At 35.4% G+C, this 14253-nt stretch overlaps 1 protein-coding gene across 3 annotated transcripts in view; it reads right to left on the reverse strand.

The window, feature by feature from the left end:
- RANBP9 (RAN binding protein 9) overlaps window positions 1–14253 on the reverse strand; it is an 88255-nt gene that overhangs the window by 34143 nt on the left and 39859 nt on the right. For 2 of the 3 annotated variants that reach the window (XM_045811710.2, XM_087858048.1), the window contains exons 3-4: window positions 4410–4462; window positions 3331–3498 (exon numbers count right to left, since the gene is read on the reverse strand). In XM_045811710.2, the coding sequence (XP_045667666.1) occupies window positions 3331–3498; window positions 4410–4462 (221 nt within the window). The remainder of the gene's footprint in view (window positions 1–3330; window positions 3499–4409; window positions 4463–14253) is intronic. The other variant, XM_087858047.1, reaches the window with a different exon arrangement.

Below are 14253 nucleotides of genomic sequence, written 5' to 3' on the forward strand. Positions count from 1 at the left end.
CATTCATATGTTTAAAAAAGACTGAGCTCTAGAAAAACAGGAGATAGTCAGTTACTCTCAATTCTTCCAGTCTAAACACACATTAAAACAAAACAAAAAAACCACACCAGCACCACTACCTCTCCCATGTTGATCGCCATCTAAAATTTGAGGGCGTTTCTATCAAATTATCTTTTAAGGTCTCTTCCCACTTGAGATTTTATGGCTCTGTAAATGTGCTGTGCCATCAGAAAACAGAATTAGCTGACTCTACCAATCAAAGTAATAAAATTAAAAGACAAAATGACTATGCCACTCTACTATATGGTTTTTAATAAATGTGTAAAAATACTGGTTTGTAGTTAAGTCCTGTTTTTATGACTTTTAAAAAACTAGTAAATTCATGTTGGCTTGTCAAAAGAAAGCAAAGCTGGAGGTCCCCCAAGCCCCCCATAAAACATCAATTACTTTTAGCTTCATTAATAAATAGAAAGCAAAGTGACTACAACCAAATATGGAAATTTATTCTAAAATTTTCAGGAAACTAAAAAGGGTACAGAAAACAACAGAGAATATTTTAATCAAATATTACCAATCATATCTTAGTATCTTAATCATAATTTAGCAGCCTAAAAAAATTTCCCCAAAGAGGTCTATTATAGAAAAGACTGTCTACTTTTACAGTTTTAGCCAAAATTCCTTTTTGTTAGTAATTACTGAAATCCTGTCTTTACCAAAAACTCTAATGAGAAACACAACTCAATCCCACAGGTTTACATGTTTGAACACTGCCAAATCCAGCCACCACAACCTGTACACATTCAGACCACAGAAAGATGCCACTTTTGTAAGTTAGCAGATTTAAATTTTACACGGAAGACAATTGTTTTTATATTTCTAATTTTCTGATTTGTCAAGAGGCTTTTCAAAAAGTGATCTCCAATTGATGACATTCAATAAAAGTAAAAAATTTCCAATTAAGTTAACCAAGATACTGAACTGCTTCTCTATTTTCTCAAATAAAAACCTTTCCATTTCTATTTCTATAATCAGTAAATATGTATTTTGAAACAGAAACTAAAGATGTTTCAGCATTTGGGTAGAAATGATCCACTTCAGGAAATACAAAACAACAGTACGTATATTTTTATCTTCTAGATGCTAGAATTCAGACCAGAGGGAAGCATACTTCTGCAAAGACCCAGAGAATAAGTAAATCTCTTCTGCTCTCCAGGCTCTACAGTCTCCATCACAAGCACTCAGTTCCGCCACTGGACAGGAAAGCGCTGCCCACATTACACAAACGAATTGGTGTGGCTTTGTTCCCATGCAACTCGACTTAAAGCACAGACAGGAGACCAATCTGGATCACGGTCTGTGGCCTGCTGACCTCTGTTCTAGAGGAGTAACTTGTTACTACTGCATCCCCAGCATCCAGCCCAGACTCGGGCAATGAGAATAAACAACATGAATGAGTACTCACTATGTGCCAGGCAATCACCTAAGAACTTTGCATGGATCATTTCAGTCTAAAAAAGGGAGGTATTATAGTGGTCCTATTTTACAAATTGAGGAACAGAAATATTAACTTGCATACGGTCACATGGCCTAAGCCAGGAGACAAACCCAGGCAACTGAAGAACCATGTTAATGGCTCTTAGAATCGCCACTCTATGGGCTTAATAAACATTAAATATATAAATGAATACTGACAAACGCCTCAAAAATTTACTTAAAATTAGAACATGATTTTATCATTAAGTACCCTTTTCTTAAGAAGTATCTCACATTTTAAAAATAGTTCTCTTATTCAAGAGAAAATCTCAACATAAATGTTTGTGAAAGTCTAATAAGAAACAAATAAAATCACATCACCTATGATCTTTCCATCTCCCAAAACAAAATTTCTTCTCTGGAATAAAGTTTTAGAAAACTGTAAAAAGACTAATTTTGGTTTTAAAAACATGCCTTTTGCATTTCTGAATCAAAGATCATACCTAAAAGCAGATTTCTGCAGTTTAATTTAAGATCAAATATCTTAAGCAACCAAGGCAACTAAGACCATCCTGGGTTAAATGCTTTGATAAGTCAGAGCCAGAACAGTAACAAGAAATCAACTAAAGAGGCTGAATCCTTTGGGAACTGGTTGGCCACAGCAATCAAATCACATATACACATTCTTGCCTGGTGTCCTGAATCAACACTCTTGAAACAATGACAATAAAAGGGTCTACTGTTGACTTGGGACAAACTTTATGTCAGATAAGACAGGACTTCAAAATCAATATTCATAATTAGAAGGAAAAGATTTAAGCTGAATATCAAAGTGAAGATACTAATTTTACATCAGGAATATGCTGAGACACTAAAAAGGATATAGCTATTACCAATGTAGCCAGAAATTTAGAATTTTCTACTATGAAATGAAAGATACAACGGTTTGTGCGTTATATGAAAGAACACCTATTATATGCCTAAGGACACTATTTGCTGTCTAATTTTTAAGTACTATTTACGAGCACACTGAAATTTCTGCCTTCTGAGGCTAGTTTTTGCTTCCTTTTGCTTTACCTCATCAGAAGTAATTTGCTTTGAATCAAGACTTTTCAAATAACGTGAGACCATTTTATTTTTTAAGCATCAGTCTTACTATCCTTTATAGTTTCTGTATAAAAACAAAAACAAAAAACTTCTAGGAAAAGGGAGTATAACAACCACACAGAATCCTCAATTTGAAGAGCTGCAGGTGCATATGCAACTAAAAAGCCTAATTTTCTACTAGTCTTAGAATGGATAGGCTTCTTTGTGTTTTTATTACTTTATTTTTTTATTCGCCATCTGTCTTTTATCCTTAGAAATTTTGCTGTTATGGTTTTAATTCTGCTCCGTTCTGCAGAACTTTAGTCATCACTGTTAGCAGGCCTGTCCTTTTAGGTCAAATGCCCTTTGTTTGGTTGACAGCATCAAGCCTTTCCTTCGTTACTGCCCCATACTACACTAAAAACTGACAGCCTTTTTTCTCTCAGTACCTGTTACCTACAGAACTCAGTCAAACTATGAAGTGTTTAGTGTTTTACTCAAAGCAGAAAACACTTAGCATTTCTATTACTTGAATAAATATGTGAGCATGGGGATTATTTTCACAGTTATTCCCATACACGTGATACAACGTGGCTTTCACAGAACACAAATTTTCACCATTTCCTCAACTTCCACCTGGAAAGAACAAAGAAAGAATGTCCAGAGGCATGTATCTATAATCGAAGACTACATAATACACGTGACTACCATGCTGTAAGTACAATAATCACAATATTTGATTATTTTACATGCAATACATTATCTTAGTACCTAAACTATGTCCATTCTTGGTGTAGAAGCAGGTATTGTTGATAAGGTTAACACAACAGCCAATGACATCACCAGTCGTAAAAGTTGGTCCATAAGGTTGTCCCGTTCCAGAAGAACAAAATGAATGTCCATCATCCCCATGATAACCATATGAATGTTTATCCCAGCCTAAAGAGAAAGTTCCAGTATATTTACAATGAAAAGTAAGGTTCCTCTGTACTAGAGCTATTCACTAAGATTATGACAAGAAAAGCAAGAATGGTACAATAGATGATAGCACAGAGATAAAATTCCCAAATGTACATGTAAATTCCCAACAATTACACCACATGATTTCTACATTAAAATACTGTTTACAACACTAAGGAAAAAATATCTGCCACACAGAAGACTAAAACATGTATTAAACAAGACTCCTACCATTAAAAAAAAAAAAATAGCAAGACACATTTTCCATGCATATTTCCTTTGCTAACAGACCAAAGGAATTTTGCTCTGATTTGATTTAAACACACACACACACACACACACACACAGTTTAATATAAAGTAGAAGATTTTTCTATTTTCAAAAAGTTTCCCCCAAATTAATTTTTAACATTAGTAAATAGAATACCGGAAAGTATAATTCAAGAATCAGTTGCATCTGATGAATGGTTTTGGGAAACAGTTCTGCCATCTCAATTGACACCTTCCTTAGTTTACTTTTACTATTAGCCTACATTCCCAGAATATTACACAAATGAAAACAGGTTAAAAGCCAGGAATGTGCTGGGTAGCAAAGAGAATCAATCACATTAAAATATTTAAAGTAGTTGATATGACTATGTAATGTAAAATACCAAAACAAAACAAAGCAAGCAAAAACATAAAACAACAAAATGCATGGTAGATGTAAGTTTTGCTGAATAGCACAAAATTAAAATTTTTTAAAACCACTTGGCTTCCACTTTGAACTCATGACACAGGAGATTAAAAATACAGAAAATCAATGTATTTAACTATTTCAAATTATTACTTCAAATTTTTAGCCAGAAAAGATGTAGCCATAAGACAGTACTATAATTCAACGATAAGTACCTGGTAGTCTATTCATGTTCACACCTTGAGCAGAAAGACCAATTCCCATGTAACTGTTAAAAAAAGAAAGGGGGGGGGGGAGAGGAAGAAAAGCAGGTTATTATAACCATATATGTAAAAATTACCAAATACTCTGACACATATCAGAACCCAACCCAAGCTGAAACTCACAGGACAGCTACAAAAAAGTTTTACAATTCATAACAGCAAAAAAGGCAATATTAAGCAACAATAAAACCCAGATTCACAGTAAATTTCCATAGCACTAATTCATAAATACACCCAAAGTACTAGTAATAATTACGCACTCCACTAACAACTACAAAAACCTTTCAACTTATCTACATGTAAATATTTAGGATTAAGACTTCTAATAAAGAGTATAGGGGGACTTGTGGAAGAAAAAAGAAACAATAATTAGGAAACGATTATATTTCTAGAAAGACAGAGTAATAATCTAGACCATAAAAAAAGGGACATGGATACGTATTTGGAAAAAATGTCAAATTCATATAAAAACATCGGAAATATTTAATAAAATTACAAGTATGTACTATATGGTATCCATGTACTGGTTTTCTCAGAGTTTGGCAAAATGACAAAATCAAATTAGACATGGGATTCTTAGTTTTTAATTTATCAAACTAAAAGAATAAAATTACCTCCAAAAAAAGAAATATAAAAGGAAAAAGTAATTATTAAGGCATGCGATTCATTTTTAAAAGCTTGTAAGATACTAATAAAACCTGATAAAGATAGCAGATGCAAAAAAAGAAAAAGAAAGAAAGAGGCAAACCACCAACTAAATAAAAGAATAAAGTAAATCCAGTTTGTGAAAAGGTTAATTGACTATGATTAAAATGGCACTTGATAAATTTCAACTACCATTTTTATTTTTGCTAAGATATTACTTATTTATTTGAGAGAGAGACACACACAGAGTGTGAGCAGGGTGAGAGGAGCAGACCCCCCACTGAGCAGGGACCCCGATACGGGCCTTGATCCAGAGACTCCAGGATCATGACCTGAGCTGAAGACAGCCGCTTAACTGATTGAGCCACCCAGGCGCCCCTCAGCTACCATTTTTAATAAAAACTCAAGCAAAATAAAATGAAACTAAAATATGACACATTTTCCCAAATCTAATACAGCAAGATATTCAACAGTAAACACTGAAGCCATTTCCACTTAAAACAGGACATGGAATTGTCTACAACTGTTAAACATTATTCTGAAGGTTTCAGATAATTTAATAATATAATGAAAACAACCAGTATAATATTAAAAGATATAAAATAATCTTTATTTGTAGTTGCCATGATTATATACATAGAAAACTACAGAAACTACTAAAAGCTTTTAGAATTACAGTTGACCCTTGAACACTGGAGGGGCGGGAGGGGGCTGGGGTGCTGACTCCCATGTGGTCAAACATCCATGTATAACGTGATTCCCCCAAAACTTAACTACTGGGAGAGCCTGGGTGGCTCAGTTGGTTAAGCGTCTGCCTTCGGCTCAGGTCATGATCTCTGAGGCCCTGGGATTAAGTCCAGCATCGGCTCCAGGCTCCCTGTCTATGGGGAGTCTGTTTTTTCTCTCCCTCTGCCCCTGACCCCCACTCGTGTTCTCTGAGATAAAATCTTTATTAAAAAAAAAAAAAAGAAAGAAAAAAAAAAAGAAAGAAACCCCAAAACTTAACTACTAATAGTCTGCTATTGACACCTTATGGATAACACAAACAGTGAACTGACATGTATTTTGCAGATTATGTATATTATATACTGTACTATTAGAATAAGGTCATAAGGAAGAAAAAAGAAAATGCTAAGAAAATCATAAGGAAAATATATCTATAGCACTGCGCTGTATTTACTGGAAAAAAATCTGCATGTAAGTGTACCCATGCAGATCAAACCTGTGTCGTTCAGAGGTCAAGTATAATGAAGTTTTTCGGCAAAGTGACTGGATATTAAAAAAAAACACAAAAATTTAAATTTCTCTTCTAGTAGTACCAGGTAGAGAAAAAAAGTAGTGTAAACATACCAGTCACAAAACTACAGAAATCATAAAATGGGAATCTCAAGTATGGCATAAAAATAATATATAAAAAGCGTAAATAAATGGATATACTATGTATATCTGGATAACTTGACAGTACAAAAAGACTTATCTTTCCAAAATTAATATATACATGTAATAAGACTTAAGAAAGATTCCCAATAAATTTTCAAAACCAGAAAATGATTTTAAAGCTCATATGTAAAAATACAGAATTTTAATCAAGAAGAACAATATTTTCAAAAGGAAAAATAACTTTGTGTTTGCCCGACCAGATAGTAAAACTCTGAGCGAGCTGAACTCACGAAAGCAGTATTACTATCAAGAGCAGGTATCAAGTGAGATAAGAGTGACAAAACATCAAGAAACAACATTTAGATACACGGTCAGAAAGATTTATTAAGTGTGTATTTTAGCTCAGCCCCTCTGTTCCAAACAGAACCTACAATTTAAGTACTGGGAGGGAAAAATTACTTAAGAAGGTACAAGACTCAAGTCTTCGAGGAGAAGAAATACAAAGCTGCGAGCAGGGATACGGCTAGGGACCAGCAAAGCTCTGGGTTTATGAGCACTCGTGATGCCTACAAGTTTCCCCTTCTGAGGACACAAGGACTTAAAATGTTCCACAAGAGAACATCAGCCATGCTCACGGCTTAAAGCCAAACACTGGCTTTACGAAAGGCTCCTGAAAGAAGATGTGGAAACGCTGACACCACCTGTTGCCTTGGTTAAAGCTTGTCGGACACCACGGTCTACTTAAGAGAAGTAGATGTCTCTTGACTAATATGGAATAAAGCAGTCGAACAGATCAGTGACTGAATTGGCAAGGCTGCTAGTTCACCTTGAAAAGGGACCTGAGAACTCCAATGTACACCTGCTTTTAGTCTGGGGGCCCAGGTGTTAGAAAGTACAAACTGTAATAAAAAGAAAATAAGTATAGAAAAAGATGAACAAAATGAAGAAAACCTTTAGATTTCCCAATCAAAATGAGACTACAAAAGCAAAATTCTAGAATACCCAAATATGAAGAAGGCCAGGGAAATACGTAACTGCAACAAGAATGCATTCTAGATGACACGAACAAGTGGACAGTAAGACAAAGAGGATATTTTAAAAAGTACATTTAGGATATGTAGAAGAGGGGCGCCTGGGTGGCTCAGTCGTTAAGCGTCTGCCTTCGGCTCGGGGCGTGATCCCAGCGTTCTGGGATCGAGCCCCACATCAGGCTCCTCTGATATGAGCCTGCTTCTTCCTCTCCCACTCCCCCTGCTTGTGTTCCCTCTCTTGCTGCTGTCTCTATCTCTGTCAAATAAATAAATAAAATCTTTAAAAGAAAAAAAAAAAAAAGGTCTAACATACATGTAACCAGAGTCCCACAAGGAGAAAAAGAGAGTGGGTTAAAAATTTTGAGAAAAATTTCCCAGATTTGGGAAAAAGAAAAACATTTATAAATTCATAAGCCTGGCAAACCTCAGCAGGTTAAATGCAAAAAAAAGCACACCTAGGCACAAATCACAGTCGAACTAAAAACAAACAAACAATCAAACAAGAGAGACAGACACTGAAAGCAGCCAGGAGACAAAAAAAGACATTTTACTGTCACAGGAACACTGAGCTGAACACTCAGGTGCACATTTCTCACAAGAATATATGAAGCCCAGAAGACAGTGAAATGAAATCTCTACCAAACTGAAGCTGGGGGAAGCGGGACTCATGCTATATTATCACATTTAAGGTCCTTAAATTCACTGCACTATACAAAATCATGCAGTAAAAACTACAGGGTTTATGGGAAAAAGTGGGGTTAAGAGCACAAGATTCCAAAACTCCATTAGTAACACATTAAAGAAGAGAAGAACCCAATTTAAAAAACCCCTAATTTCAGTAAAAACAATTTTACACATGCTAAAGTGTTTAAAATACATCAACACTACAATAAATATGGCACTTTACACTGAAAAGACCTGAAGTTTACTTGGGGAAGTAGGTGACATAGCACTGTAGCTTGTGGGTTATTGTGAAGTGGTGGAAGCAAAGTTATTTGACGGGGGAAACCTGTACCAGCAGAGGTGGATGGGTGTGGCCTGTAACATGCAGTGAACCAACATGTTTGGTACATGTTTCAAGTGTGCAGGACATATAAAAACAAGCTCAAAGTCAACAGCAGTGAGGGAGTGACGAGATTTTTAAAGTACATGAACAAGGAGCGCCTGGGTGGCTCAGTCGTTAAGCGTCTGCCTTCGGCTCGGGGCGTGATCCTGGCGTTCTGGGATCGAGCCCCGCACCAGGCTCCTCCGCTATGAGCCTGCTTCTTCCTCTCCCACTCCCCCTGCTTGTGTTCCCTCTCTCTCTGGCTGTCTCTCTCCCCGTCAAATAAATAAAATCTTAAAAAAAAAAAATAATAAAGTACATGAACAAGAAATTTATTATTGTGGTACTATGTGTTTAGCAAAGCAAACAGACATAAAAAATTTTCAGATCAATGTATCAATACAGGTATTTTCAAATTTCACATTTATTAGCATTTTTTAAATTATGGTTGTACCAAATATCAAATAACAGAGACTAAGAAGACTAGTTTAATTCCTACTATAGATAGGTTTAGGTCTACTAGCTTGTTAGTTTCCCATCTGTTCTCTCCATTCATCCTTTCCTATGTTCTTTGTATTTTTCTATATTTAACCTTTGTAACTTTTTGCTATACACTTCAGTATTGTGTTAACAAACACCTTATAAGTGTGAAAAATGGCATCTTTAACATATTCTTGATTGAATTAGTATATTTATCACATGATGACAATGTAACGCAAAACTTCTTAAAGCCTGTTTACCTCTTCCCACACTTTTGCTACTGCTATCACTGTTTTTTTTTATATGTCGCACACTCCACAAGAATGTCACCATTATTGCTTTATATAGTTAATGCCAGTTTACTCAATTAGATACACAACACACTTCTCATCAGAAACCATAGAAGCCAGAAGGCAGTGGGATGATATACTGTTCTGCTGAAAGAAAGCCTGGGAAGCAAGAATTCTATATGGAGCAAAACTGTACTTCAAAAATGGAGAAACTAAGATATTCCCAACTAAACAAAAACTGAAAATTTGTCACTAACAAACCTGAATAAGAACTAATAAGGCAGAAAAGAAACTAGATAGTAACTCAAATCTACACAAAGCAAGGACCTCAACAGTAACAACATAGGTAAACATAAAAGTATAAATGACTTGTTTCTAACTCTCTTCTATCTAAAAAACATAAAGCAGTAATTGTAGCATTTTGGGTTTAAATTGCATACAGATATAATTTTATGACAATAATAGCAAAAAGGACAAGGGAGAAAAATAGATATACTATGGAGCAAACTTTAACATACTATTGAAATTAAGTTGGTATCAATCCAAATTATATTTTCATATTAAGATATTATCTGAGTAATCCTCCAGAGCAACCACTAAGAGAATAATTCCAGGGGCACCTGGGAGGCTCAGTCAGTTAAGCGTCTGACTCTTGGTTGTGGCTTAGGTCATGATATCGGGGTCCTGGGATCGAGCCCTGCATCAGGCTCTGCACTCAGCAGGGAGTCTGCTTGGGATTCTTTCTCTCCCTCTGCCCCTCTTTCTGTTCACTCACATTCTCTCAGATAGACAAATAAAGCTTTATATATTAAAAAAAAAAGAACTCAAGAACTACAAAAAAGAAGCCACAATGCACTTAAAAGTTTCACTAGAAAACATCTAATACACACAAAAGAAAGCAACAAGGGAAGAACAGTGAACACATTAACAATAAATATCAAAATGGCAGACTTAAGTCCTATGTTATCAATAATGATAATAAATGCAAATGGATAAATAAGATCATCCAAACAAAAGGCAGAGATCCACTGAATAGTCTTTTTCTCTTTTGAAAAAAGATCCAGTGATATGTACTCCACAGAGGACACTTTAGATTTGCACACACAAACAGGGTGAAAGTAAAAGGAAGGAAAAAGACATACTAAACAGTAATCAAATGAGAGACTAGATGTCTATACTTATACCAGACAAAATAGACTTTAAGACAAAAGTTGTTAGTAAAAATTAAAGAACATATTTTATCACGATGAAAGGGTCAATACATCAAGACATAACAATTACACACAAATACAAACCTAGCAACAGAGTCCTATTTAAAGCTAAAACTCAAAGAATTAATATACACAATTCACAATAGTTGAAAACTTCAATAACTCACTTTGAATGATGGGTGGAATAACTGGACAGAAAATCAACAAGGAAACGCAAAACTGAACACAAATGTAAACCAACCAGAACTAATAGACATCTGCAGAACTCTCCGCCAACCATGGTGGGGACGAGACATGCTTCTCAAGAGCACACAGAAGAATCTCCAGGATCTATTGTTAGGCGATAAAACAAGCCTCAATAAATTTAAAATAACTGAAATTATACACAGTATATTCTCCAACCACAAGGAAATTAAACCAGAAATTACAAACACGAAAAATTTCAATGTACACAAACACGTGGAAACTAAACAACACGCTCCTAAAAAAAACAAAGAAATAGAAAATACTTAGAAATGAATGAGAATGAAAACGTAACACATCAAAACTTGTGGGATGAGTCTAAAGTGGTACTCAGAAGGAAATTTATAGCTGCAATTGCCTATATTTAAAAAAGACATATCTCAGGGCACCTGGCTGACTCAGTCAGTAGAGTGTGCAACTCTTGATTTCGGGGTTGTTGAACTCAAGCCCCATGTTGGGTGTAGAGATCACTTAAAAATAAAATCTTAAAGAAATATCTCTATAATCCAACTTTCTACTTTGAGAAACGAGATAATTAAAAACAAACAAACAAACCTAAAAAACCCAAAGCAGGCAATGGGAAGGAAATAATAAAGATTAGAGCAGAAATAAATGACATAAAGATCAGAAAAACAAAAGAATCAATGAATTCAAAAGTTGGTTCTACTAAGAGGAAAAAAGACTCAATCAAATCGGGAACAAAAGAATGGTAATTACTACCAAAGTAAAAAAAGATTTTAAGGAAATAAAAAGAATTATAAGAAAATACTATGAACAACTATACAGCAACACATTACATAACCTACTTAACTTAAAATGGACAAATTCCTAAAAGTCATAAACTACCAAAACTCAATAGCAACCTTAAAACTTCCCACAAAGAAAAGCTACGCTCAGATGGCTTCACTGGTAAATTCTACCAAACATAAAGAAAAATTATCACCAATTCTCAGACTCCTCCCAGTGTTACCCTATTATCCAAATCAAAGACACCACAAGAAAACAACAGAAACTATCCTTTATGAATATATGTGCTCAAATCTTCAACTAGCAAACCAAATCTGGCAACATACAAAAAGGATTATTACACATCATGACCAAGGGGAATTTATCCTAGAAATACGGGTTGCTTTAGAAACATAATCAATGTTATACACCATACTGAGAGAATGAAAAATATAAAAGCAACATGATCATTGACACAGAAAAAGAATTAAGACAAACTCCATCATCCCTTCTTTATAACAACACTCAACAAATTAGGAATAAAAGGGAACCTCCTAACCCGGTAAAAAGCATCTATTAAAAAAAATCCATACCTAACATCATACTTAATGGTAAAGGACTAGGGGCGCCTGGGTGGCTCAGTCGTTAAAGCATCTGTCTTCGGCTCAGGGCATGATCCCAGGGTCCTGGGATCGAGCCCCGCATCAGGCTCCCTGCTCTGCTGGGAGCCTGCTTCTTCATCTCCCACTCGCCCTCTTTGTGTTCCCTCTCTCACTGGCTGTCTGTCAAATAAATAAGTAAAATCTTAAAAAAAAAAAAAAAAAAAAAGGTAAAAGACTAAATGCTTTCCCCTTGAACAAGAAAAGGATATCTTTGGGGCGCCTGGGTGGCACAGCGGTTAAGCGTCTGCCTTCGGCTCAGGGCATGATCCCGGCGTTCTGGGATCGAGCCCCACATCAGGCTCCTCCGCTATGAGCCTGCTTCTTCCTCTCCCACTCCCCCTGCTTGTGTTCCCTCTCTCACTGGCTGTCTCTCTCTCTGTCGAATGAATAAATAAAATCTTAAAAAAAAAAAAAAAAAAGAAAGAAAAGGATATCTTCTTTTACCATTTCTATTCAACACAGGACTGGAGGTTCTAGCTTGGGCAGTAACGCAAGAAAAAGCAAAGCCATCTGTATTATAAAGATAGGAGTAACCATCCTCTGTTCACATACGACACCGTTTTGTACGTAAAAAATCCTAAAGAATCCTTACCAAAAAACGAATACACAAGTTCAACAAGACTGCAGGATACCAAGTTCAGTATGCAAAAATTAGTTTTGGGGCACCTGGGTGGCTCAGTTGGTTGGGGGTCCGATTTGGGCTTGGGTCATTGCCTCGGGATAGTGGGATCGAGCCCTACGTTGGCCTCCATGCTCAGCAAGGACTCTGCTTGGGATTCTCTCCGTCCCTCTCCCTTTGCCCCTTCCCCATGCTCATACGCTCACACTCTCTCTAAATTAATTAAATAAAATCTTAAAAGAAATCAGTTTTATTTCTACTCTTTAGCAACAATTTGAAAATGAATTTAAGAAAACAATTCCACTTACAACAGAATCAAGAATAAAAAAAATCTAGAAATAAACTTAACCAAAAAGTGCAAGACCTGAACGCTAAAAACTACAAAACATTGTTGAAAGAAATTAAAGAACACCTAAATAAATGGAAAGATAACCACATTCATGGCCTAGAAGAATACTATTAATGCTGTTAAGATGGTAATGCTGTCCTAATTAATCTAGAGATACAAGGCAATCCTTGTCAAAATTCTAACTTGCTTTCCTGCAGAAATTAACAAATTGATCCTGAAATTCATATGGAAATGCAGAGGGCCCAGGAGAACCAAAACAATCTTGCAAAAGAAAAAAACCTGGTGGACTCACACCTCACAATGTTAAAACTCACTAGAACGTTAAAATAATTAAGAGAGTGTATTATTACTGGCTTTAGAATAGACATATATATTAATGCAACAGAATTAAAGAGTTTAGAAAATAACCCTTAAATTTATGGTCAATTGATTTGGACAAGGAAAGACACTTTAATGGAAGGAAGATAGACTCTTCCAACAACTGACACTGGGACTAGATGCATCTATGCAAAAGAATGAAAGCAAAGCAATACCACAACACCATATATAAAAATTAACTCAAAATGTTTTTCTTAGACAAAAACACCAGAGTAAATCTTCATAACCTTGGATTAGGCAACAGTTTCTTAGATATTACACCAAAAACACAAGTAACGACAACAAAAAGACAAACCAGACTTCATAAAATTATAAAACTTTTGTGTGTGTTGAAGAATACTGTCAAGAAATTTGAAACAGGAGAAATATATGCAAATCATACAGCTGTTAGGGGATTTCTATCAAGAATACATAAACAACACTTACAACTTAGCAATAAAAAGAAAATCCAACTAAAATATGGGCAAAGGACCTGAATAGACATTTCTCCAAAGAAAATCTACAGATAGCTAATAAGTGCATGAAAAGATGCTCAATATCATTAGTCATTAGCGAAATGCAAATCAAAACCACTATGAGATCTCACTTTACACACCCTAAGAGGACCAGATTCAAGAATACATGTATTGGCAAGAATGAGCATTTAGAATTTTCACAGTTGGTGACAATGAAAAACTGTGCAGTCACTTTGGAAAACTGTCTAGCAGTTCCTTTAAATGGTAATCATGGTTTCTTTA

Source organism: Ursus americanus, chromosome 32, assembly GCF_024610735.1.
Source record: "Ursus americanus isolate L20-20 chromosome 32, mUrsAme1.1.p, whole genome shotgun sequence".
Classification (NCBI taxonomy): domain Eukaryota; kingdom Metazoa; phylum Chordata; class Mammalia; order Carnivora; family Ursidae; genus Ursus; species Ursus americanus.